This window comes from Toxotes jaculatrix, chromosome 2 (genome assembly GCF_017976425.1).
Source record: "Toxotes jaculatrix isolate fToxJac2 chromosome 2, fToxJac2.pri, whole genome shotgun sequence".
In the NCBI taxonomy this organism is placed as follows: Eukaryota; Metazoa; Chordata; class Actinopteri; family Toxotidae; genus Toxotes; species Toxotes jaculatrix.
Window position 1 is genome coordinate 29,158,821 of NC_054395.1, and position 25,354 is coordinate 29,184,174.

Sequence of the window (25,354 nt, forward strand, 5' to 3'; positions counted from 1 at the left end):
GGAGCGAACAAACACAAAGAGCCTGGCAGTCGAGTTGCTTTCTGTATGAACACGTCTTAATATAGAGCCACAGGTGCTCAGTGATGTAGGGAAAGCAGACGAAATAGAAGCATTAATGTCCTAATTATACCCTGAAAGAAACACAGAAAAGCACCGCCATGGGAAACATTAGTTTACATGTGTCTGGGCTGTGTTTCCCTGTGATTGAACCTGTGGACCAGCGGTTCACCTTGCCTCCCTCTGATAGGTGGAGTGCTTTGTAAGCACATGACAGAGAGAGTAGATGTTATGATAAAAATCACAGACACATTTCAAAACAATACTTAAAATACTTTATTCTTTGCACTACTGGTGTTTGGTACCTGATGGCACACAGCCTAAAACACACAACTCAATCTTGTGATTTGGTGATTATGGCTCAAGTTTCCTGAACTTGGCTTTGTCTTCTGTAACCGTCATGCATAAAAGACCAAAGTTGCATTGTTCTCAAATTGCATTGCACTGCAACACTCTTGTACAATTTGGTGGTGCAGAAATCCCACTCCCCGCCCCCTCAGAAAGAGCCTGCTGGATATGGCTGATTCACTGCGCAGGTCCTTTCGCCTCAGTGTTCATTTTTGTAGTTTTCACTGTCCGTATTTTGTAGTTTAGTATGTGTACAGAGTCTGTAGTGTAAACATGAGCACTCTGGTTGTACCTGGCCATCAGTGTGGGCCTGTAGAAGAGCTTTAATAACTTAAGGCCTGTACACATGGCACTGTGGGCCACCGGCTTTTCAAGCACGGGGTTCAGCCACTGTTAAATATACCTCAGCAGGACAAAAACAATTCCCATTCAGTTCTAGAGAAACTGGTATCCAGATATGTAACGTGTTGCCAAAACCTTCTCTCGCTTCCCTGTAAGAGAAGATGGGCTGAACAAAATACTTTATGCTTGTGGTTAATAACAAGACGAGCAGTGTGTAACCATGCTAGGGGCCCCACTGGTGGATGGATGAAAAATAGAGCAAAAGCTTTGGCTTGGATTGTCCAGAGGATGGTGAAAGAGTGAATGTTGTCACATAAATTGGATTTTTTTTTTTAAGTCTATCTTAAAACAATACTTCCATGTATTATAAGAGTTACTGGCTGCTGTAATCATTCCTCTTGCCCATAATGGCTGTGAAGAGATACCTTTGACCTTTAACCTCAAAGGTTGGTCATCATAATAAGATACTGCACCTCAAAAACTAAAGTGTTGGGGAGGAGGAAGCTCCGACTTGATGGTGGTGCTAGATGTAAAAGTCATGGGGTCACCAAAGCTGTTAAATTCATCCTCTGGGGATCGTGAAGGTCTGTACCAATCTTCACGGCAATCGGTCCAATCTGTGTCGAGATCTTCCTCTCTGCACCACAGAGTCGGACCAACGGACCGACTCACGTCAGCATCCTAAGCACGAGGCCCCCGAGCATGGCTAAGAACCCAGCAAGCATTTAATTATTGCACATAACCTCAATTTTAGCACTGGCTTTGCAGTGAGAAGTCAGGCGATTAGTTTAAGTCCTGACCTGTGATTTCATAACATTTCAAAGTGTGCATACACAGACATGGCACATACAGAAGTAATAAAATATTATTTATAAAACACAGAAGGGTATAAAATTAAAAACAGTTGGTGCTGTGACTGTGCTGAGGGTTTTAGTGTTAAGTTTCCTTTAGGCAGGAGTGTATTTACACACCTTTCTCAGGCTGTTTTCAGTCATTCGTTTAACTGCCTCACTGTCTTTTAACTTCAAAAATCAAGTATTCCTCATTTTCCTCCTCAGTTTCCGCTCTTTCTCTTTCGATTTGGCGAGCATCCTCTCCATCGTCTCTCCATCTTCACTCGTGTATGTCCGTCTCTGATGCTCTTCATCCCTCTGTCCTTTCTCACCTTGGTGTTTTTAAAGTCCATATACCCTGTTGTGGAAGTGTATTGCATAGGGGGAGGAGAATATTCCTTTCTGTTTCTCATTCCCCTTTCCTTCCTCCTTCCTTTTTGTGGTCCATCCTTCTGTTGCAGACCAGTTGCAGAGGATCTGCTCTTGCACCATTTATATCCTCTAATTGTCCTTTTCTTTCTCCACGTCTCCTCCTTTCTATACCTCTATGGTCTTGAAATATATCCTGGCATAGATCGAATCCAGCTGGCTGTGCAAGGCGTGGAAGGAGGGTCTCTTGGAGGGCTCAGCGGCCCAGCAGTCCATCATGATGCGGTAAATATTCTGAGGACAGCGGGTCGGGCAGGGCAGCCGGAAACCTGATGACAGCAGTTCCAACACCTCCTTATTGCTTTTTCCTAAAGTAGATTTAAAAAAAAAAAAGATCAAAGCTGAAGTTTGAGAGGTAGAGTCAACATCACTCTCTGATCAGTCGTGGATTTAAACAGTGCTTTAACGATAAGGCTGGTCTTACTCAGTATTTTCCACTTGTTCATACAGTCCTCTAAAGGCGGCGATAGTGTAGCAGTTTACATATTCTCTTTAAAAAAAAAAAAAAAGTTATAAAACAGCGAACACTGCACCTTCATAAGGCATTTTGCCACGTGACATCATCTCATACAGCAGCACGCCAAACGACCAAACATCCGATTTGACAGAGAACCGCTGGTACATTGCCGCCTCTGGAGCCGTCCACCGCACTGGGATCTTTGTGTTCCGACTCGCTGTGTACACACTGTCCTGAGGAGAGACAGAGAGAGAGAACACACAAAGGGTTAACAGCCTTTTATGCTTCTCAAATTTAAGACTGTTGGAGACAGTGGTTCTCCTTATGTATCTCCCATCCATCCCCAAAACCCTGAACTTTCCACATGTTCCAAATTAGGTCAGAGAAAAGGTCAAACTACAACAGAGACGTAGCTGCCCTTGTGTGTGTGTCCTCGCTGTGTGTACATAGTTTAGCTAGCTGAATGAAAGCGTCCTTGACCGTCCAGGTGAAGTCTTTTATGAACTCGTTTGCTAAACTGCAGTGTCTCAGAGCAGCAGAAACGAGTTATCAACATAACTTCTGTGTTTAAGTTGATACGGAAAATGTGTTTGCGAACAGTTATGTTTACACATCCAGCAGACACACAGCAGCATTTGCATTCGTTAGGCTGAGGAGTGGTGTTTCTGTCCAACCCTCAGCTGTGTTTGGTCTCCTGAGGGAAATGTCTGTCCATTCGCTAACTGTGTGTGTGTGTCTGCTGTTTGGTCCTGCGCAGGCAGTGGGCAGAGAATAGCTGCTTTCCATATGAGCACAGAGAGGAGGAGAGACACGTGCATTGCGTCATTTAGCGACACTGAGCTTTAGCTACCGTCCACTGAAAGTAGCGGCTCCGCAGCAGTTTTTTTTTTTTTTACCGTGTCCTCAGTTTCACTCTCTAACCACACTCGTCTCGTTTGCTAAAATTTCTTTGCCAGGTAAAAGTCAGCACAGAGAGCAGCAGAGACCGTCTTCACGAAGAGTCGGATTTATTTACTGTAAACACTGTCGTCTCACAGGTATTGAGGTTATGATGACACAGGACATTTACGCTACCTGTCTTAGCTGATATGAAGTCTCAGAGGCTCAGCATGAATAAAATATGTATGTCTTATTACACACAAGTTACACAGAGGAACAGAGGGAAGGAGGAATGATAAATGAGTTTACACAGGAACAACAAAGCTCACGATACATATTTAAAAAGAACACAGATAAAGAACAAGCTTTATCCTAAAACAAGAAAACGGCTGTTGACAGATGAGACCACAAACACAACCTCTTTCTCTTCCTCTGTCACACAGACTCACACAGCCCCTCCTTACCTTAATAATCCGAGCCAGTCCAAAGTCGGCCACCTTGCAGACCAGATCGTCTCCCACCAGGATGTTCCTGGCAGCCAGGTCTCTGTGGACGATGTTCCTGTCCTCCAGGTAGGCCATGCCCTCCGCGATCTGACTGCCCATGTAGATGAGATGAGCCGATGTCAGCACCTGGCCCTCAGCCGCTGAGAGCACACACACACACATACACACACACACCGTGGAGCAGGTGAATCAGCATGGTTGTGTTTTATAACTGAGCAAGTTTGTGTTTTGATACAGATACAAAAACAATACAACAGCAATAACAAGAACAGTTTTTAATACTGTGGAACATTTTGGTCCGTACTCTGTATGTCTCATTAGAACAGCAGTTATTTGAGGAGCACGTTCCATTGATTTCCTCCTGTTGCCAATAATCAGCTGTTGTACTAAAGTGGTTGCTAAGGATGTGATTTGCAGGTGAAAGCTTGTTCCAACAATAGAAACAGGTTTTCTATTTCCAGTGTTAGTTCCACACAGGAGGCTGATAATGATGGCAGAGGGCAGAGGAGGAGTTATGATCAAAGACAAACATTTTTATTTCCCCTGTGTGAAGGAACCTGTTCGTGCAACCACTAAGCTCACTGCATGCAGAAGGTAGATAAGTACAGAAACCACACACACACACAGGAGGAATAAAAGCCATCTACTGGAATGAGAAATATCTGAGTCAAACCCTTCACACTTGCTCACTAAGGCTCCTTGTGATTAAAGCCTTTTGTAAAATGTCAGAACAGTATTTCTCTGCCAGGACGCAGATTATAATTCCATTTGCTCTGGATTTCAGGGGGAAGAGATTTAACGTCACTCGGCCTAAATACTATTTCAGAGGGTTTTCCAAAAAAAAAAAAAGTAAATGTCTGAGTCTGAATTCTCAAACCCAAGAAAAAGCAAAGTTAACTTCCTGTTCTAAACCTCTTAAAGCAACAGTGGAGTCTCCTCTTTTGGAAAACGTGTGTGATGTTTAGAAATAAATAGGAAATAAACCACAGTTTTTGACCCGATTCATCATCAGAGTTCAGATTTTGTGTGTGTGTGTGTGTGTGTGTGTGAGTGAGCACTCACAGGAGAGGTAGGACTTGAGGCTTCCTTTGCTCATGAGCTCGGTCACGATGTAGACCGGCTCTCCTCTGGAGCACATGGCCAGCAGCTGGATCAGCTTCGGGTGATGGAGGCTCTTCAGCGCCTGAACCTCCTTCACAAACTCGTCCTGCTTTGTGTCCTCTGGAGGAAGAGGAGGAGGAGGAGGAGAAACCTTGGTGAATTTATATATTTATATTGCATGGTGTGTGTCTGTGAGGTCTAACAAACATGTTAAATTAATTCTCTTCATCCTAAAAAAAATCTGTTTGTTGTTAATATTTCAAACCCTGCACTTTCCTCTCATCATGTTTTTGGTCCATCCTGTGGATCCGTCCGTGTATTTTTAGTTTCAGCCTCTGAAGCTCCTGAATGAACCACATTTTTTTTTTTTTTTTGGCAGGGTTGTCGTGATCACAATGCACCAGCTAATACCTGCAGGCCCACATTCCAGGTAAGACACCTTACATCATGTATGGTGTTGCATTGGGCTCACTGTTCTGTTTACCTTGAAAGAAAAACAAAAATTGCTGCCATGGCAACTTCACCAAGTTGTAAAATCCTGACTCAGAGAGCGAGGCTGTGTCAGGATCTGATAAACATTAAACTGGACTTCCTGGTTCGTATTTTATCTTCTCAGCAGCACCTGCAGCGACACACCGCAGCCTGTGCCGTTGTCAGTCTGCGCACAGCTTCAAAGAGTGATCGAACACCAGAGCCAGCGTCCCGGCACTCGTACCTTGTTTCAGCATCTTTATGGCCACCTTCTTGTTCTCTGTGGTCCACAGAGCCTCCCACACCTCTCCGAAGTGCCCCTCTCCCAGCTTCTTGTGGAGCTTGAACTCCTCTCGAGGCCTCTCCCACGGCTCCATGTCGAACAGCTCGCGCTGCACAGAGACGACAGGTCAGTTGAAAGCAGGTGGACAGACAGTGCTGATGGATTGTGGATGTAAATATTGTTTTACAGAAACTCCTGACACTGCACAATTCAAGGTGCTGACACAGAAACAGGTCGGACAGAGTGAAAATATGACGGTTGCTTAGTTGCAGAATTGATTTGATCCCTGTGTGTATGAGCGGCCGCAGACCGAGAAAAGCTGGGAGGCTTTTTCCAAAGTGTCGTATCAGCTGAAGGTGAAGCTGCGGTGAAACGTGAGATGAAACAAAGTGAATCTTTGATTGTGGATTAAAAATCAGCACCGACGGCTGGTTTCCTGACTGTTTGTTCTCAGGTCTAATCAAGATGAAAGACACAGAACTGCATGAAAATAAAGTTAGTTAGTGGGAAAAAGTCAAATTTAACGATGATGAGATGTTTATTATGTTTTATATTTTTTTATTCGTGACTGTCAAATTAAAGTGATGTTTTTATTTATTTATTGTTTTGTTATTTCAGGTTTGAAGATGCATCGACTGATCATCAGCTTCATCATCAGGAGGGTGAGTGAAGGATGAATGAATGAATGAATGAATGGCACATGAACTCGGGATGTTTTATGACAAATTTATTGTCATTAACAATCAAGTGCTATAAAACATTTTGTTCTATTGATCAGCTTTGCTTTGATAAATGAAATGAACAAATCAATGAAATGATTAATGTTTAGACGATAAAACGTAATGAATGAATTAACAAATAACAATTAGACATTGTTCATGTATAAATAAGATTGAGTTAAGTTTATATGTATTTTTAAAAAGATCAGGTGATGCACAGAGCAGCTTGTTGGTCAACGTTAGCTCTGTGTTGCCTTAGCGTTGTTGCTTTAATCGTGTTTAAATAGATTAAAACCCAGGTTTAGTTTCTCTTTGCTGCTGAAGCTTCGACAACACAGAACACACAGACAACAGCTGCTTTGTGCACAAACAAAAAAAGCTCAGATGGTGACATCCAAAACAAACAAACAAACAAAAACAAACTGAAATAAATGACACGTGGTTTCAGTCTCTTGCTACGTCACAGTCTGAGCCTTACTTTAAAACATTTTTTGTTCTTAGCTTATTTTCCCCATCGTCAGAATAAATTATGGCACGTTTTAAAAGATGAAATTCAGGCAGATGGTTTTGTTAATCCCACTTCATTAAAACATCTCACTTTATAATTATACAGTCACATAATCTCACTAATGGCTTTAAGTTTGACAAACCTAACCAGCTGAGCTCTTAAACAGTCCACTGAACAGTTTATAGAGCATTTAAACATACGGGAATAAGCTGAGAGATAAATCAGACGTCGGACTACAAACCACACTTCATCAGTTTTTATTGGACCCTCTCTCTTTGCTCTGTAATTGCTGGAAACAAGATCTCGAGCTGAGCCAATAAAAAGTGAGTGAAAGTAGTTAGTGGCCCTTTTTAATGGCAGAACATTTAAAAACGTTCCAAACGCCTGTGTCTGAGTTTCTAAAAGCAGATTGATTCTTGTGTCTGAAACGATCAACCATTAGACTGTTTAGGTCGAGTGAAGCTGCAGCGAAGAACGATGAGATAAAATAATCAGATCTGAATTTAAAACAGTCTATAAATCCTATACAGTATAATGTCACAATCTTATCTGAATATTCAGGAATATGATTTTTTTAAATGTTCAACTTTCATATCTTCTTACATATTAAGTGTTATTTATTGTATTTTCTTGAGGATTTAATGATAATTTCAGACCCAAACATTAACTTTGTTTAATTCCAAACACTGATATGAGCTGAGATGATGTTTGGGGCTTTAAAGATGCTGCTAGAGACAAACAAAAAAACAACAAGTCGCTGATTCTTAAAACCCTGAAGCAGAGTCATGAAATGCAAGTGGCATGAATAAAAATCAATACTTCAATAATAATTAATAAATTAATTCTGATGTTATGATAAAAAGCTTGTGAAAGTAGAAAACAGTTTAAACTGAAACAAAATGTAAAAGTTCTGCTTGTTCTCATTCACAGCTGCTGAGACAGGAAACTAAATGCAGTTGTGTTGTGTATAATTCTCTGTGTATAGTGTGTGCGAGTGTGTGTGTGTGTGTGTGTGTGTGTGTGTGTGTGTGTGTGTACTGTATGTCTGCATGCTGGAATCATTCATATGTACAGAGACACGCTGTCACCAAAGGAAAGAAAAAGGAGAAATTCTCGTCATTACAAATCAGTTTCTGGTGATTAGATGAGGAAACTGTAATTTTCCATCATGTTTTCATTGTGTGAGTTCGACTGGAGCTCTGTTCTGTTCCATGCTGCTGATTAATGGCTTAATGGTCGAGGATGGAAACATTAACTTAATCTGTTAAAATTAGTTCCACACTAATCAGACACCTGGCTTCTGACATACTAATGTCACAGATATGGATTATAATATTGTTTGTACTGTGTGTTGACTTTACTCAGACATGGTCAGTTCTTGTTCAGGGACTCTGACTCTGCTCAGTTTCTCTGAGAGTTAAACATTTGTGACCTTGTCTGAATATAATGGATTAATGAGGAAAACGTTACCAACGTACAGCATGAAATAAAACAGGATTACGCCTCGACATCATTACACCTCAGCATCATTACACCTCAGCATCATTACACCTCAGCATCATTACACCTCGGCTCTGCTGCAGTTTCCTGTTTAGGTCACAGAACTGGCCTCAGGTTTAACAGCTGATCTCCTAATTATGAGATACAGAAGTTACAAGTGCAAGGTTTTGTCTTTCTCTCCGCTGAGTGCAGTGTCTCTGTGCATGTGCTGAGTCTGTGTTTTGTATTTGCTTGTGTGCGTATGATGTGTGTGTGTGTTTGTGTGTGTGTTTCTGCCTCAGTGTGTCCGAGCGTAGCCTCGGACTCACAGCCTCCGCTGGAAGGGAAGAGAGAAGAGGGAGGAATCACTGAGTGGCCTCTGATAAAGAAGAAATACTGATCTAATGCTCTTAAACACGTTTTTTAATCCATGTGGGGAAAAATCTTGATGCTTCTTTTCGCCTCTGTTTTTCCTTAAACGTCACTCGGAGCCTGTGATGCAGCTCTCAGACACGTAAAGAGCGTCTGCTGCCGGTTGTTTCTCGCTTTGGAGCGAGAAGTCTCCAGATACTGAGAAACCTCGGCGAGCTCTGCTCTGTCGTCTCCCGCCGGGCTCAAACTGATGAGCCATGAATAAAGAATACAGCTCGCTGGGGGTTTCATTTAAGCTGCAGTGCAGAGATAACGCGCGTAATTACAGCACGGCCACGTGATTCTATTCCAAAACTGCTTCAAATATTTTACTCTCCGGTTAATTACACCCCAAATACTGTATATTAGCCTCTCTGTATTAATTTGTGCATAAAAAGTATAAGACAACACTCATTAAAATTCCTCCAGCAATGTAAGGACAGAAAGAAGAGCTCAAGCTTTGCTTCAGATTCAGACAAAAAGCTGCTCAAACAAAGAGACACTGGAGCGTTCGTAGCTGAATGTTGGCTTGAATTATCAGCATCAGTGGGAACTGTTAGCCAGAAGCTACGGAGAAATATTACACATGCTAATTTCTGCTTTTGAATTTCTGCGAGCTGAAGCAAAGATTAAGGTGCAGACAGACGGAAAATAATGCAGTAATAATGTGACACTTAAATAATCTGTGAAATCGTTCAGTGAAATTTTCTTCGTTGTTTTTTTTAAAGCAGCAGCAACATTTTCCATGTGAAGCTGAAGCACAGCAGGTTGCTGAGGTGACTGCAGCGATCACGGATCGCTGTGTGTCACCATCAGCTGGATCAGTGGAGGCTACGCACACGACAGATTCAGCTGTTAAATCACTGTTGGTGAGTCAAACTCAGATACTCACATCTCTTGTGTTCTGAGTACATATGTACAAAGTCGTGAACAGAGTTAAATTACACAGCTGTGAGTTTTTAGCATAGAAATCAAACCTAAACCTGACAGAGTTTATTTTAGGACGAGTTTTCAAAGTCTGACAGTGAACTGCGCTACAACTTCAGCCCTGTTTATTCTGCCTGCAACTGAACACTAAAGGTGTGTGTGTTCATTAACGGGCACCCAAAGGTGCACACACAGGTGAACAATGAATTACAATACAGTGAAACACAGTTGTAGTAAAATGTCTGTTATATACTGTACATGTCCTCATATCTGCTAACAGCTACATTATAGTTATGTATAGTCATGTTATTGTTGTGCTGCTGTTACTTTGTGATCAATAAAGTTATCTTGCCTTTTAAATGTGTTTGTGTTACAGATGCAGTTTGTGTGTGTCTTTTGAAAACTAGTCAGATTTAACAAACTGATCCAGACTCTTTCAGTGTCACCACACGTTTACATACATGAACACACAGTGTGAACGGATGACAACATCACGTGTTCAGTCGTCACTCAACACAGTTATAAATCACTACTTTAACACTGAAAACACGGAGTGTGACAGGAGTCTCTGGGTGTGATGAACCTGCAGAGAACGGAGCATTTTACTAAACATTCATTCATTCACTGGTTTGGCTTCGTTTTAACAGGCAGACAAAAATCTAAGTCTAACATTCGTTCTCTCTCTTTTACCAACCACTGGCCACGGTTTTTTTTTTTTTTTTTTTTAAATCCCCAGGGTGAGATTTTCAGTCTCCGGTATGTTCAGCATCTGGTCTCTGACTGTGTCTGTGTCGGCTGAGCAGGGAGAGAAATGTGGGATCGTCGGTTAAAGGCTGACGAACGAGCCGAGACAGAACCGAAACACCGAGCTGGAGCTGGTTCTCTGCAGGTTCGTCACTACGAGCGACGTCATTTGATCCATTGTTAAATTAAATATTGATTGGTGCAGCTTTAAAGTTGGAGGTGAGGAAACGTATCGTGTGCATGAGGGGCCTCACAAGAGCAAAAGTAAAGACGTGGTGTGTTTGGGTCTGAGTCCTACCTGCTGGGCGCAGGGCTCCTCCAGCACGACTCCCAGGCTGCGGGGCGTTTTCTGATAGTAGGAGATGAGCTCCCCCAGCGTGGCGAAGGAGATCTTATCTGAGACGAAGTACGCTCCGATGGTGGAGCGCTGGATCCTGAAGTGGTACACCTTCCCCTCGCTCCGGGCTGCGAGGCGGGAGAGGAGACCCTCATTACTCAGATGTTTCAACATCAAATTCAGAATTTCTCATTTTAGACTTTTTCCTTTTCCAATGTGAGATTAATGTTATTTGAGATAAAGATGAATTTCCTGTGTATTTGGCAGCAGGACAGAGAGGATGCTGGGAACATCCAACACAAGATAGCTGTATTTAAACAGCAGATTTCAGCTGTGCTTTTTATAAAACAAGGAAGAGTCATGAAAACCAGGGTCACTGAATCCTGTTACCACTTACTCTAATTTATACTTTAAAGTTATTTATGTGTAGAATTTGAACATTAATAGAGAAAAACTCAGTGAATAAAACAATTTTTTTTTACCAGTTTTCACTTGGATTGTCTACAAGCATCTAAACTGTCGGGATTAAAATCATTTGAAAGAACCTGCAACAGTGTAAAATGTTTTCAACGTCAGACAGAGACGCCATAAACTCTATAATCGCTCTGCAGGAGCATGAAAACGTGCGTGTTAGTGTGGCTGTAGACAGTAAATCACACAGAAATGTGTGTAACTGTGCCATGAATCAGAGTAATTGAAGGTGTGGCGTGTTCTGCCTCCACACTCATGCACGTATGCACACAGAGGACTGACGATGAATATTTCAGGACGAACGGCACAGTGAAAATTAAACGTCCAACTGCAGCATTTTCCCCCTGAGACCTAAAGGACCTTGAAGGAGAAGGGAGAGAGGGGGAGGACGGACAGGTGGTAGACGAGTCTATGAAAGGACGGAGAAGAAAAGATAACTGAAGATTTAAAGTCACAAATCAAACAAATGTCCTGACATCATGGACGTCCTTCAGAGACTTGGCTGCGGGCTCATTCAGGGTCACTGTGAGATCTGGGGTTAGGGTTAGAGAATAAAGACATGGGTGGATGTGTGGTGATGGTGCTTACCGGAGATGGTGTACTCATCGCTGTGACTCTCACTGATGCGAACCAGGAAGGAGCCATCTTTGTTTTGGGAAGCCAGCAGCAGCTTCTCAGCTTTCACTCTGTTTATGTTCCCGTAGTACCACCTGAGCAGGGACGAGACGGACACGCAGACAAGACGGAGAAGCAGAGAGAGCGGGATGAATGAGTGATCGCACAGCATGTGAAGGAATGAGACAAAGGCTCACATCAATAACATGGGAGTGAGTGAGTGAGTGAATGAATGAAAGTTGTATGGACGGAAAGAAGACAGACAGACAGACAGACAGACAAAAGAATGTGAAAGCAGACGCGCAAAAGCCCAGACAGACAAAAGCAAAACATAAGGTAAACACAGGTAAAACACACACACACACACATACATACACACATGCACACACACACACACACACATCACATTTTGCACATTGCCAGCTGACAGTCACAGTAAAGAAGGTAAACAAAAAATAAACACAGTTACACAATTTTACCAACTGGTCCAGTCAGTTACAACAACAGGTTTTAGCAGCCACACACACACACACACACACACGGTACGAGCCATTTAACCGTAAATCAAGTGTTGTATACAAAAGAACATATTTATCCATAACATAAAGTCATAGGACATTGAGGACGTGTCTCACAGTTACAGTGCACAGTCACTGAGTCCTGCCTGTTTGTTCAGATACCAGAAACTCACCTGTATTTACTTTAAACTATCAGAGAGGGCGTGTCCACCCTCCATGACGCTCAGGTTTCACTGAAACCAACAGGCAGCGACTCGAGAACCAGGAGAGAGAGAAAAGGGCAAAAGGCTTCAGGATGTTTTTACCAGATGCTGAAAATACTGAAGATTAAAATGAAAAACCTGAAACTACTGTAGGAGACGTTTAACGTTTAAGTCAATTAAGTTTTTTTTTTCTTTACAGTGAAAATATGAATGACCCTGGGTGTAAGTCACATGGTCTGCTCCTTCCTCTACACAGCAGACAAACAACCAGGACGTTTAACTGCTGTTTAAAAAGAAAATAGAGATAAAGTTTTTTTTTTAAAGTTACTACAGATGTAACTGTAAAGACACCGTGGTTTCAGGACAAGTCTCTGACTGTCTCTGAGTGATCTGCCAAAGCCCACAGGACATCTGTGCAGAGACCTGAAGACGGACACAGACACTTCCTGTCCAGTCTGACTGAGGCTGAGAGGATCTGTCAGGAGGAATCAGATAAACTGTCCAGATCCAGGAGAACAAAGCTTTAACTGCTGCCGGAGGATCTTCTGCAAAGTCCTGAATCAAGTTTGTAAACGAGAGATTTCAGGTTTGGATTTTTAATAAATATTTTCACTTTGTCACGATGGGTCACTGAGTTTAGACCGACGGCCTGAAATGGTGATTTTATCCATTTTATAAAACCACAGTGAAGAGGTGTGAACACTGAGGCCACACTGGAGTCGGTGTCGGGTCAGCGACATGAAAAGAGACAGCGAAGTCAACCTTGGAGAGAGAGCTGGGCTGAAACATGATGATTCCCTGCAGGCTGAATGAATAATGGAGGACCTGCAGCTGCACAGCGGCAAACACATGCAGGCTCTCAGCTACATTTAGCTCCAGTCGGGTTCAGCAGCAGCAGCTCAGGCTGCTTGTTTTACCTCCAAAGATCTGCGTTAGGCTTTGCTTCAAACGGCAGAAGGATGAAACCATTCATCGATCGACAGACAATCACTGTGCAATCACTAATTTTATAAAACCAAATGAGAAACCTCACAACTTCCATCTTCTCAAGAGGGAATATTTTTCTTTTGTCCTCTGTGGTAATAAACTGAACATCTGTGCCTCATGTGCTTTGAGGAATTGTGATCAGTTAATCAATAATGAAAATACATGACATGCAAAACCAGAGATGTTTAGTTTCACATCATAGAGGACAAAGAAAATACCAAAATATTCTGATTTGAGAAACTGAAACCTGTGAATTTTTGCCTAAAATGTTTTTACTTTTCAGTTCACTAATTATTTCACTTCTCATTTAATAAAATTTACCTTAAACTGTCAGAAATCTTATTGATTAAAGTCAATATGAGTAACTTGAGGTTGTAGTCAAGGTTTTTGTTCATCTCAGAGTGAACTGGTTCATTTCAGACCTGCATCTAAATCATTTTCCTTATCGATTACTCTGCAGATCAATTAATCATTAATGTGTCAAATATCAGAAGGACCAAAGCGAAGGTTTTCAATCGTCTTGTTTTGTCTCACTAACATTTAAAGCTCTGAAGATTCTGAGTTTCCTCTGAAGTCTGACGAAGAAAAGCTGGAAATCATCACATCTGAGCCAAAGTTTTCGTATTTTTGCTTAAAAAAACGATGAAAATGATTATGAATTAATTCGACTAATCGTTTGTGTTCGGCCTGTTTGCCGGTTTTCACCGGCTCAGAGTGACACCTGTCTGTAACAGCAGAGGTCAAACCTCGGTCAGCTTTTATATCCGGATTTTCCAGCTTTCAGAATCATCGTCTCTGACTTTTCCTGGAGCAAATTCTCAGAATCCCTCACGAGCTGTGGACAGTTCAGTCCCTTCGCTGTCCTGTCCCTCAGTGTCTCTGTCCTTTGAACACAGGCTACGTCCTGTGGACTCGGCTGATGTTTTTGACTCGGGTGAAACAGCAGGTTAAAGTCTTAAGACCCCACATCAGCACCAAAGGATCAGGTGACACTTGGACACAGAGACGAGCTGCGGGACTGAAGAGCCTGAGCGGGAGCAGAGGGTTTCTGTCTGCGAACACTCACTTGTGTTTGGCGAACTCGTCCTGCAGCAGAGCCACGTAGTTCGCCGGGATCAGTCCGGACTCCAGGGACCCGGTCAGCTTCTTGGCCAGCACGTACTCCCCCCGCTTCTCAATCACCGACAGCTTGTCTCCCTCCTTCACCGTCAGCTCGTCGTCGCTGCGGGCCTCGAAGTCGAAGAGCGCCGCGTACAGCTGCACCGGCCGCTTCTTGGGCGAAGGGACGCGGATGTCGCCGGACACGGTGCGGATCTCCGCCGCGTGCGCTGCGGGATTGGCGATGACATGGTTGTGGTTGGGGATGTTTGGGTAGCGGAAGTCGGGCCATATCCAGTTCCAGAGCCGGTTTAAACACGGCATACACGAGCGACAGCAACTCTCCATCCCGGGACATGAAGGAGCGCGGCGGCGGGTTTATTCCAGGCTTTATTATAACACCGATCAATAGGACGCGTTTCAGGCTTTATCGGTCCGCTGAAAACGGCCTTTCACAGCCTACCGCCACCAGCCGATCAGTCCTCCCGTTCCCCTCTCTTCCTCTGGCTGGAAACATAATGCACCGCCAGCAGTAGTTGGGTAGATTAGCCGGAGGAACCGGTTTTTTCTGTTGAGATCGTGGATCTTAGCTCCGCGCCTGCAGTGCGCACCGCGGCTGCGGGAATGCGGAAACGGGGATGGAGGCCATCCAAGTCGGATCGGTTCCCTGCAAGGACTCGGCGGCGCGACCCAAGATGAACCGAGAATGTGAGAGCATGGCTCCCGAGAAAATGTTAATCCACGGTAATCTGGTGTAAGGGAGAAAATGTTGCGGCCGTTCAGGTGTAAATCCGCCGAGGAAAACGGGGAAGGTGAAGGTGAGGCAGCGGCACGGTGCGTAAAAAGTTTGGGTTTGGCGCTCGGCACACCCCCCGCTGCTCACACACCTGCGTGCTGAGGGACACTGATGGGTGTGTGACGGAGAGAGAGAGGGGGTGGGGTTATTAACAATGACCGTGCGTGTGTGTGTGCGCGTCTTTGCCTTCGGGATAGTTTCTCTCACACACATCGCTGAAGGTCACTTTGGTTTTCACACCGGGAAAACACGATTCATTTACGACGATTTATTCATCACCTCAAAGCTTCTGAGCTCGAATTTCCTCTGGTTCTGGGAGAGAATTCAGCTCGGCCTCTGAGAAACCGACTGAGAAAGTCAGCTGCAGATCAATCAACGGAGAAAAGGCTTTTTAGTTTCAGGATACAGATGTGAGTCTGAGGTGCTGCGGAGTCGCTCCATCCCTTCTTCCTCTGGGTTTTTATTTATAGACTGTGGAGTCTAACGGCTGCAGCCTTCGCGCTTTTATTCCTGTATCAGTTCTGCATCATTACTGCAGAAAACCGCCCAGGGTACAAATAAATTACCGCCCCTCTCCACACAGGAAGCCCCGGGAGGAACTGAACTGACACACCACATATCGATGATGCACCAAAAAACCTGAAAGTGGATTTTTTTTTCTCCTTAAAACTATTTTAGACCTTTAGTGTAAAAAATCACACTGTCAACACACCATCATCTTAACTCGCCATCAAACTTTAATGAGTTTCAAGAGCTGATGCAGCTTCAGGCACAAACCTGAGGGAACAGACAGTGAGATTAAACTATGACCTGCACTAAAAAAAAACAGCTTCATTTAACACAATTATGCTTTAAACTACACTCTGAGCCAAGTGCGCAGCCTTAACGTGGGATTTACTCGTTCAGTAACCAGGCAGACTGTGAGCATCATGAGGAAGCTGGATCACATATTGAGACCCACAGGTCCGTTTGATCTGAGCAGGAGAGTTTTAAGGCTGAAAATGGCTCAAATCCAACATGAAAGCTTTTCAGTTTGAGCTCTAATCTTAATCTGTTGTTTGGAACAGCAGCTCCGACCTCGTGAAAGACTCAGTTTTTCATTGTAGACTCCAGGTCTAATAAATAAAACACGCATCAACGCATCAGCAGCATTTCACTGCTGCAGCTGCTCAATGTGGAGCTGGTTTCACTACTTTATATCACAGACTGCATAAAACATTTGAGCTGCGCCATCTTGGATTTTAGTGGGAGTGTACTTTCCATATTTGGCGAAGAGGCGGTTACTCTACAGGTCAGCCGGGGTCAGCCGGCCGGGAACCCGGCCACTTAGCTCGGAGCAACCGAGCTAGCCTAAGGCTAATCAGCTAATCAGCTAAGCTAACAAGCTAGCTGATTAGCTAACAAGCTAAGCGGCAGCTACACGCAGCTACATCCACCACACTACAGTCCCCGAGTCCGACCCGACTAGCTCGGCCCGTGTAACCGCGACACAGAGCATACAACAGAGATCATAATGTTGCTGCTTTGTTTTAAACATGACTGTTTCAGATAGAGAGGTTTTAGATGGAGCTGCAGAGTTTGGTGGAGCTGTGGGGGGAAATTTATTTCTAGCCTATTATTTAACTGTGAAACAATCATTAAAATTTCATACTAATGAGATATATTAAAACGTTAAAAGCATTATTATTATTGTAATTATTATTAATAACAATAAAAAACAATGATAATAATAATAATATTAAAATGTTTAATATTTTATATTTACCGGCTTTCAAATTAATTGTTTAATAAAAAAAAATTTATACCATTTTGTAGTGATTTTTTAGTAAGACCTAAAAATGTCATAAAAAACGTCATAGTATACACAGGCGTCAAAATATGCTAAAAAAAAAAGTGATTTTTTCAAAATGTCATAAAAATGGTCATATATAGGTATACACGTATAGTAAGGCGTCAAAATGGGCCAAAAAAACCCACTTTTTTTTGGCCTCAAAATGTCATAAAAAACGTCATAGTATAGTATGGCGTTCTTTTCGGGCAAAAAAAGTCAAAATTTTTTTTGACCTCAAAATGTCATAAAAAAGGTCATAGTATAGTATGGCGTGAAAATCGGCCAAAAAAAGTCAAAATTTTTTTTGACCTCAAAATGTCATAAAAAACGTCATAGTATAGTATGGCGTTCTTTTCGGGCAAAAAAATTCAAAATTTTTTTTGACCTCAAAATGTCATAAAAAACGTCATAGTATAGTATGGCGTTCTTTTCAGGGCAACAAAAGTCAAAATTTTTTTTGACCTCAAAATGTCATAAAAAAGGTCATAGTATAGTATGGCGTGAAAATCGGCCAAAAAAAGTCAAAAATTTTTTTGACCTCAAAATGTCATAAAAAACATCATAGCATAGTAAGGCGTGAAAATCGGCCAAAAAAATTCAAAATTTTTTTTGACCTCAAAATGTCATAAAAAACGTCATAGTATAGTATGGCGTTTTTTTCAGGGCAACAAAAGTCAAATTTTTTTTTGACCTCAAAATGTCATAAAAAACGTCATAGTATAGTATGGCGTTCTTTTCGGGCAAAAAAAGTCAAAATTTTTTTTGACCTCAAAATGTCATGAAAAAGGTCATAGTATAGTATGGCGTGAAAATCGGCCAAAAAAAGTCAAAATTTTTTTTGACCTCAAAATATCATAAAAAACGTCATAGTATAGTATGGCGTTTTTTTCGGGCAAAAAAAGTCAAACTTTTTTTTGACCTCAAAATGTCATAAAAAACGTCATAGTTTAGAATGGCGTTCTTATCGGACAAAAAAAGTCAAAAAATTTTTTGACCTCAGAATGTCATAAAAAACGTCATAGTATAGTATGGCGTTATTTTCGGGCAAAAAAAGTCAAAATTTTTTTTGACCTCAGAATGTCATAAAAAACGTCATAGTATAGTATGGCGTTCTTTTCGGGCAAAAAAAGTCAAAATTTTTTTTGACCTCAAAATGTCATAAAAAAACGTCATAGTATAGTATGGCGTGAAAATCGGCCAAAAAAAGTCAAAATTTTTTTTGACCTCAAAATGTCATAAAAAACATCATAGCATAGTAAGGCGTGAAAATCGGCCAAAAAAATTCAAAATTTTTTTTGACCTCAAAATGTCATAAAAAACGTCATAGTATAGTATGGCGTTTTTTTCAGGGCAACAAAAGTCAAAATTTTTTTTGACCTCAAAATGTCATAAAAAACGTCATAGTATAGTATGGCATTCTTTTCGGGCAAAAAAAGTCAAAATTTTTTTTGACCTCAAAATGTCATGAAAAAGGTCATAGTATAGTAAGGCGTGAAAATCGGCCAAAAAAAGTCAAAATTTTTTTTGACCTCAAAATATCATAAAAAACGTCATAGTATAGTATGGCGTTTTTTTCGGGCAAAAAAAGTCAAACTTTTTTTTGACCTCAAAATGTCATAAAAAACGTCATAGTATAGTAAGGCGTCAAAATCCGACAAAAAAAGTCAAAATTTTTTTGGGCCTCAAAATGTCATAAAAAACGTCATAGTATAGTAAGGCGTCAAAATCCGACAAAAAAAGTCAAAAAATTTTTTGACCTCAAAATGTCATAAAAAAGGTCATAGTATAGTATGGCGTTTTTTTCGGGCAAAAAAAGTCAAAAAAAATTTTGATCTCAAAATGTCATAAAAAACATCATAGTATAGTATGGCGTTTTTTTCGGGCAAAAAATGTCAAAAATTTTTTTGACCTCAAAATGTCATAAAAAACGTCATAGTTATAGTATGGCGTTTTTTTCGGGCAAAAAAAGTCAAAAAATTTTTTGACCTCAAAATGTCATAAAAAAGGTCATAGTATAGTATGGCTTTTTTTCGGGCAAAAAAAGTCAAAAAAAATTTTGATCTCAAAATGTCATAAAAAACATCATAGTATAGTATGGCGTTTTTTTCGGGCAAAAAATGTCAAAAATTTTTTTGACCTCAAAATGTCATAAAAAACGTCATAGTATAGTATGGCGTTTTTTTCGGGCAAAAAAAGTCAAAAAAAATTTTGACCTCAAAATGTCATAAAAAACGTCATAGTATAGTAAGCCGTGAAAATCGGCCAAAAAAAGTCAAAATTTTTTTTGACCTCAAAATGTCATAAAAAACGTCATAGTATAGTAAGGCGTCAAAATCGGACAAAAAAAGTCAAAAATTTTTTTTGACCTCAAAATGTCATAAAAAACGTCATAGTATAGTATGGCGTTTTTTTCGGGCAAAAAAAGTCAAAAAATTTTTTGACCTCAAAATGTCATAAAAAAGGTCATAGTATAGTATGGCTTTTTTTCGGGCAAAAAAAGTCAAAAAAAATTTTGATCTCAAAATGTCATAAAAAACATCATAGTATAGTAAGGCGTTGTTTTCGGGCAAAAAAAGTCAAAATTTTTTTTGACCTCAAAAAATCATAAAAAACGTCATAGTATAGTATGGCGTTTTTTTCGGGCAAAAAAAGTCAAATTTTTTTTTGACCTCAAAATGTCATAAAAAAGGTCATAGCATAGTAAGGCGTGAAAATCTGACAAAAAAAGTCAAACTTTTTTTTGACCTCAAAATGTCATAAAAACGTCATAGTATAGTATGGCGTTTTTTTCGGGCAAAAAATGTCAAAAATTTTTTTGACCTCAAAATGTCATAAAAAACGTCATAGTTATAGTATGGCGTTTTTTTCGGGCAAAAAAAGTCAAATTTTTTTTTGACCTCAAAATGTCATAAAAAACATAGTATAGTAAGGCGTGAAAATAGGACAAAAAAAGTCAAAATTTTTTTGGGCCTCAAAATGTCATAAAAAACGTCATAGTATAGTATGGCGTTTTTTTCGGGCAAAAAAAGTCAAAATTTTTTTTGACCTCAAAATGTCATAAAAAACGTCATAGTATAGTATGCCGTTTTTTCGGGCAAAAAAAGTCAAAATTTTTTTTGACCTCAAAATGTCATAAAAAACGTCATAGTATAGTATGGCGTTTTTTTCGGGCAAAAAAAGTCAAATTTTTTTTTGACCTCAAAATGTCATAAAAAACGTCATAGTATAGTATGGCGTTTTTTTCGGGAAAAAAAAGTCAAAAAAAATTTTGACCTCAAAATGTCATAAAAAACGTCATAGTATAGTATGGCGTTTTTTTCGGGGCAAAAAAAGTCAAAAATTTTTTTGACCTCAAAATGTCATAAAAAACGTCATAGTATAGTATGGCGTTTTTTTCGGGCAAAAAAAGTCAAAATTTTTTTTGACCTCAAAATGTCATAAAAAACGTCATAGTATAGTAAGGCGTTTTTTTCGGGCAAAAAAAGTCAAAATTTTTTTTGACCTCAAAAAATCATAAAAAACGTCATAGTATAGTATGGCGTTTTTTTCGGGCAAAAAAAGTCAAATTTTTTTTTGACCTCAAAATGTCATAAAAAAGGTCATAGCATAGTAAGGCGTGAAAATCTGACAAAAAAAGTCAAACTTTTTTTTGACCTCAAAATGTCATAAAAACGTCATAGTATAGTATGGCGTTTTTTTCGGGCAAAAAATGTCAAAAATTTTTTTGACCTCAAAATGTCATAAAAAACGTCATAGTTATAGTATGGCGTTTTTTTCGGGCAAAAAAAGTCAAAATTTTTTTTGACCTCAAAATGTCATAAAAAACATAGTATAGTAAGGCGTGAAAATCGGACAAAAAAAGTCAAAATTTTTTTGGGCCTCAAAATGTCATAAAAAACGTCATAGTATAGTAAGGCGTCAAAATCGGACAAAAAAAGTCAAAAAATTTTTTGACCTCAAAATGTCATAAAAAACGTCATAGTATAGTAAGGCGTTTTTTTCGGGCAAAAAAAGTCAAAATTTTTTTTGACCTCAAAATATCATAAAAAATGTCATAGTATAGTATGGCGTTTTTTTCGGGCAAAAAAAGTCAAAATTTTTTTTGACCTCAAAATGTCATAAAAAACGTCATAGTATAGTATGGCGTTTTTTTCGGGCCAAAAAAGTCAAAATTTTTTTTGACCTCAAAATGTCATAAAAAACGTCATAGTATAGTAAGGCGTCAAAATCGGACAAAAAAAGTCAAAATTTTTTTGGGCCTCAAAATGTCATAAAAAACGTCATAGTATAGTAAGGCGTCAAAATCCGACAAAAAAAGTCAAAAAATTTTTTGACCTCAAAATGTCATAAAAAACGTCATAGTATAGTAAGGCGTTGTTTTCGGGCAAAAAAAGTCAAAATTTTTTTTGACCTCAAAAAATCATAAAAAACGTCATAGTATAGTATGGCGTTTTTTTCGGGCAAAAAAAGTCAAATTTTTTTTTGACCTCAAAATGTCATAAAAAAGGTCATAGCATAGTAAGGCGTGAAAATCTGACAAAAAAAGTCAAACTTTTTTTTGACCTCAAAATGTCATAAAAACGTCATAGTATAGTATGGCGTTTTTTTCGGGCAAAAAATGTCAAAAATTTTTTTGACCTCAAAATGTCATAAAAAACGTCATAGTTATAGTATGGCGTTTTTTTTCGGGCAAAAAAAGTCAAAATTTTTTTTGACCTCAAAATGTCATAAAAAACATAGTATAGTAAGGCGTGAAAATCGGACAAAAAAAGTCAAAATTTTTTTGGGCCTCAAAATGTCATAAAAAACGTCATAGTATAGTAAGGCGTCAAAATCGGACAAAAAAAGTCAAAAAATTTTTTGACCTCAAAATGTCATAAAAAACGTCATAGTATAGTAAGGCGTTTTTTTCGGGCAAAAAAAGTCAAAATTTTTTTTGACCTCAAAATATCATAAAAAATGTCATAGTATAGTATGGCGTTTTTTTCGGGCAAAAAAAGTCAAAATTTTTTTTGACCTCAAAATGTCATAAAAAACGTCATAGTATAGTATGGCGTTTTTTTCGGGCCAAAAAAGTCAAAATTTTTTTTGACCTCAAAATGTCATAAAAAACGTCATAGTATAGTAAGGCGTCAAAATCGGACAAAAAAAGTCAAAATTTTTTTGGGCCTCAAAATGTCATAAAAAACGTCATAGTATAGTAAGGCGTCAAAATCCGACAAAAAAAGTCAAAAAATTTTTTGACCTCAAAATGTCATAAAAAACGTCATAGTATAGTAAGGCGTTGTTTTCGGGCAAAAAAAGTCAAAATTTTTTTTGACCTCAAAAAATCATAAAAAACGTCATAGTATAGTATGGCGTTTTTTTCGGGCAAAAAAAGTCAAATTTTTTTTTGACCTCAAAATGTCATAAAAAAGGTCATAGCATAGTAAGGCGTGAAAATCTGACAAAAAAAGTCAAACTTTTTTTTGACCTCAAAATGTCATAAAAACGTCATAGTATAGTATGGCGTTTTTTTCGGGCAAAAAATGTCAAAAATTTTTTTGACCTCAAAATGTCATAAAAAACGTCATAGTTATAGTATGGCGTTTTTTTCGGGCAAAAAAAGTCAAATTTTTTTTTGACCTCAAAATGTCATAAAAAACATAGTATAGTAAGGCGTGAAAATCGGACAAAAAAAGTCAAAATTTTTTTGGGCCTCAAAATGTCATAAAAAACGTCATAGTATAGTATGGCGTTTTTTTCGGGCAAAAAAAGTCAAAATTTTTTTTGACCTCAAAATGTCATAAAAAACATAGTATAGTAAGGCGTGAAAATCGGACAAAAAAAGTCAAAATTTTTTTGGGCCTCAAAATGTCATAAAAAACGTCATAGTATAGTATGGCGTTTTTTTCGGGCAAAAAAAGTCAAAATTTTTTTTGACCTCAAAATGTCATAAAAAACGTCATAGTATAGTATGCCGTTTTTTTCGGGCAAAAAAAGTCAAAAAAAATTTTGACCTCAAAATGTCATAAAAAACGTCATAGTATAGTAAGCCGTGAAAATCGGCCAAAAAAAGTCAAAAATTTTTTTGACCTCAAAATGTCATAAAAAACGTCATAGTATAGTATGGCGTTTTTTTCGGGCAAAAAAAGTCAAAAAATTTTTTGACCTCAAAATGTCATAAAAAAGGTCATAGTATAGTATGGCGTTTTTTTCGGGCAAAAAATGTCAAAAATTTTTTTGACCTCAAAATGTCATAAAAAACGTCATAGTTATAGTATGGCGTTTTTTTCGGGCAAAAAAAGTCAAAAAATTTTTTGACCTCAAAATGTCATAAAAAACGTCATAGTATAGTTAGGCGTTTTTTTCGGGCAAAAAAAGTCAAAATTTTTTTTGACCTCAAAAAATCATAAAAAACGTCATAGTATAGTATGGCGTTTTTTTCGGGCAAAAAAAGTCAAAAATTTTTTTGACCTCAAAATGTCATAAAAAAGGTCATAGCATAGTAAGGCGTGAAAATCTGACAAAAAAAGTCAAAATTTTTTTTTGACCTCAAAATATCATAAAAAACATCATAGCATAGTAAGGCGTGAAAATCGGCCAAAAAAATTCAAATTTTTATTTGACCTCAAAATGTCATAAAAAACATAGTATAGTAAGGCGTGAAAATCGGACAAAAAAAGTCAAAATTTTTTTGGGCCTCAAAATGTCATAAAAAACGTCATAGTATAGTATGGCGTTTTTTTCGGGCAAAAAAAGTCAAAATTTTTTTTGACCTCAAAATGTCATAAAAAACGTCATAGTATAGTATGGCGTTTTTTTCGGGCAAAAAAAGTCAAAATTTTTTTGGGCCTCAAAATGTCATAAAAAACGTCATAGTATAGTATGGCGTTTTTTTCGGGCAAAAAAAGTCAAAAAATTTTTTGACCTCAAAATGTCATAAAAAAGGTCATAGTATAGTATGGCGTTTTTTTCGGGCAAAAAAAGTCAAAAAAAATTTTGATCTCAAAATGTCATAAAAAACATCATAGTATAGTATGGCGTTTTTTTCGGGCAAAAAATGTCAAAAATTTTTTTGACCTCAAAATGTCATAAAAAACATCATAGTTATAGTATGGCGTTTTTTTCGGGCAAAAAAAGTCAAATTTTTTTTTGACCTCAAAATGTCATAAAAAAGGTCATAGTATAGTATGGCGTTTTTTTCGGGCAAAAAAAGTCAAAAAAAATTTTGATCTCAAAATGTCATAAAAAACATCATAGTATAGTATGGCGTTTTTTTCGGGCAAAAAATGTCAAAAATTTTTTTGACCTCAAAATGTCATAAAAAACGTCATAGTTATAGTATGGCGTTTTTTTCGGGCAAAAAAAGTCAAAAAATTTTTTGACCTCAAAATGTCATAAAAAAGGTCATAGTATAGTATGGCTTTTTTTCGGGCAAAAAAAGTCAAAAAAAATTTTGATCTCAAAATGTCATAAAAAACATCATAGTATAGTATGGCGTTTTTTTCGGGCAAAAAATGTCAAAAATTTTTTTGACCTCAAAATGTCATAAAAAACGTCATAGTATAGTATGGCGTTTTTTTCGGGCAAAAAAAGTCAAAAAAAATTTTGACCTCAAAATGTCATAAAAAACGTCATAGTATAGTAAGCCGTGAAAATCGGCCAAAAAAAGTCAAAATTTTTTTTGACCTCAAAATGTCATAAAAAACGTCATAGTATAGTAAGGCGTCAAAATCGGACAAAAAAAGTCAAAAATTTTTTTTGACCTCAAAATGTCATAAAAAACGTCATAGTATAGTATGGCGTTTTTTTCGGGCAAAAAAAGTCAAAAAATTTTTTGACCTCAAAATGTCATAAAAAAGGTCATAGTATAGTATGGCTTTTTTTCGGGCAAAAAAAGTCAAAAAAAATTTTGATCTCAAAATGTCATAAAAAACATCATAGTATAGTATGGCGTTTTTTTCGGGCAAAAAATGTCAAAAATTTTTTTGACCTCAAAATGTCATAAAAAACGTCATAGTA

At 38.7% G+C, this 25,354-nt stretch overlaps 1 protein-coding gene and 1 long non-coding RNA gene across 2 annotated transcripts; one reads left to right on the forward strand and one right to left on the reverse strand.

Annotated features, from left to right (window-relative positions):
* Positions 1 to 309: 309 nt before the first annotated feature.
* zgc:194282 (tyrosine-protein kinase Srms) lies at positions 310 to 15,618 on the reverse strand. The gene is made up of 8 exons (XM_041061344.1): positions 14,692 to 15,618; positions 11,891 to 12,012; positions 10,793 to 10,959; positions 5,668 to 5,815; positions 4,914 to 5,072; positions 3,810 to 3,991; positions 2,543 to 2,699; positions 310 to 2,317 (listed from the first exon to the last, which is right to left on the reverse strand). The coding sequence occupies exons 1-8, from the start codon at positions 15,069 to 15,071 to the stop codon at positions 2,118 to 2,120; spliced, it is 1,515 nt and encodes a 504-aa protein (XP_040917278.1). The 5' UTR covers positions 15,072 to 15,618; the 3' UTR covers positions 310 to 2,117.
* Positions 2,155 to 10,097, forward strand: LOC121197730. The gene is made up of 7 exons (XR_005896266.1): positions 2,155 to 2,234; positions 3,789 to 3,917; positions 4,907 to 5,107; positions 5,332 to 5,382; positions 5,572 to 5,832; positions 6,325 to 6,368; positions 9,552 to 10,097. It is a non-coding gene; the product is annotated as an uncharacterized LOC121197730 (long non-coding RNA).
* Positions 15,619 to 25,354: the final 9,736 nt, after the last annotated feature.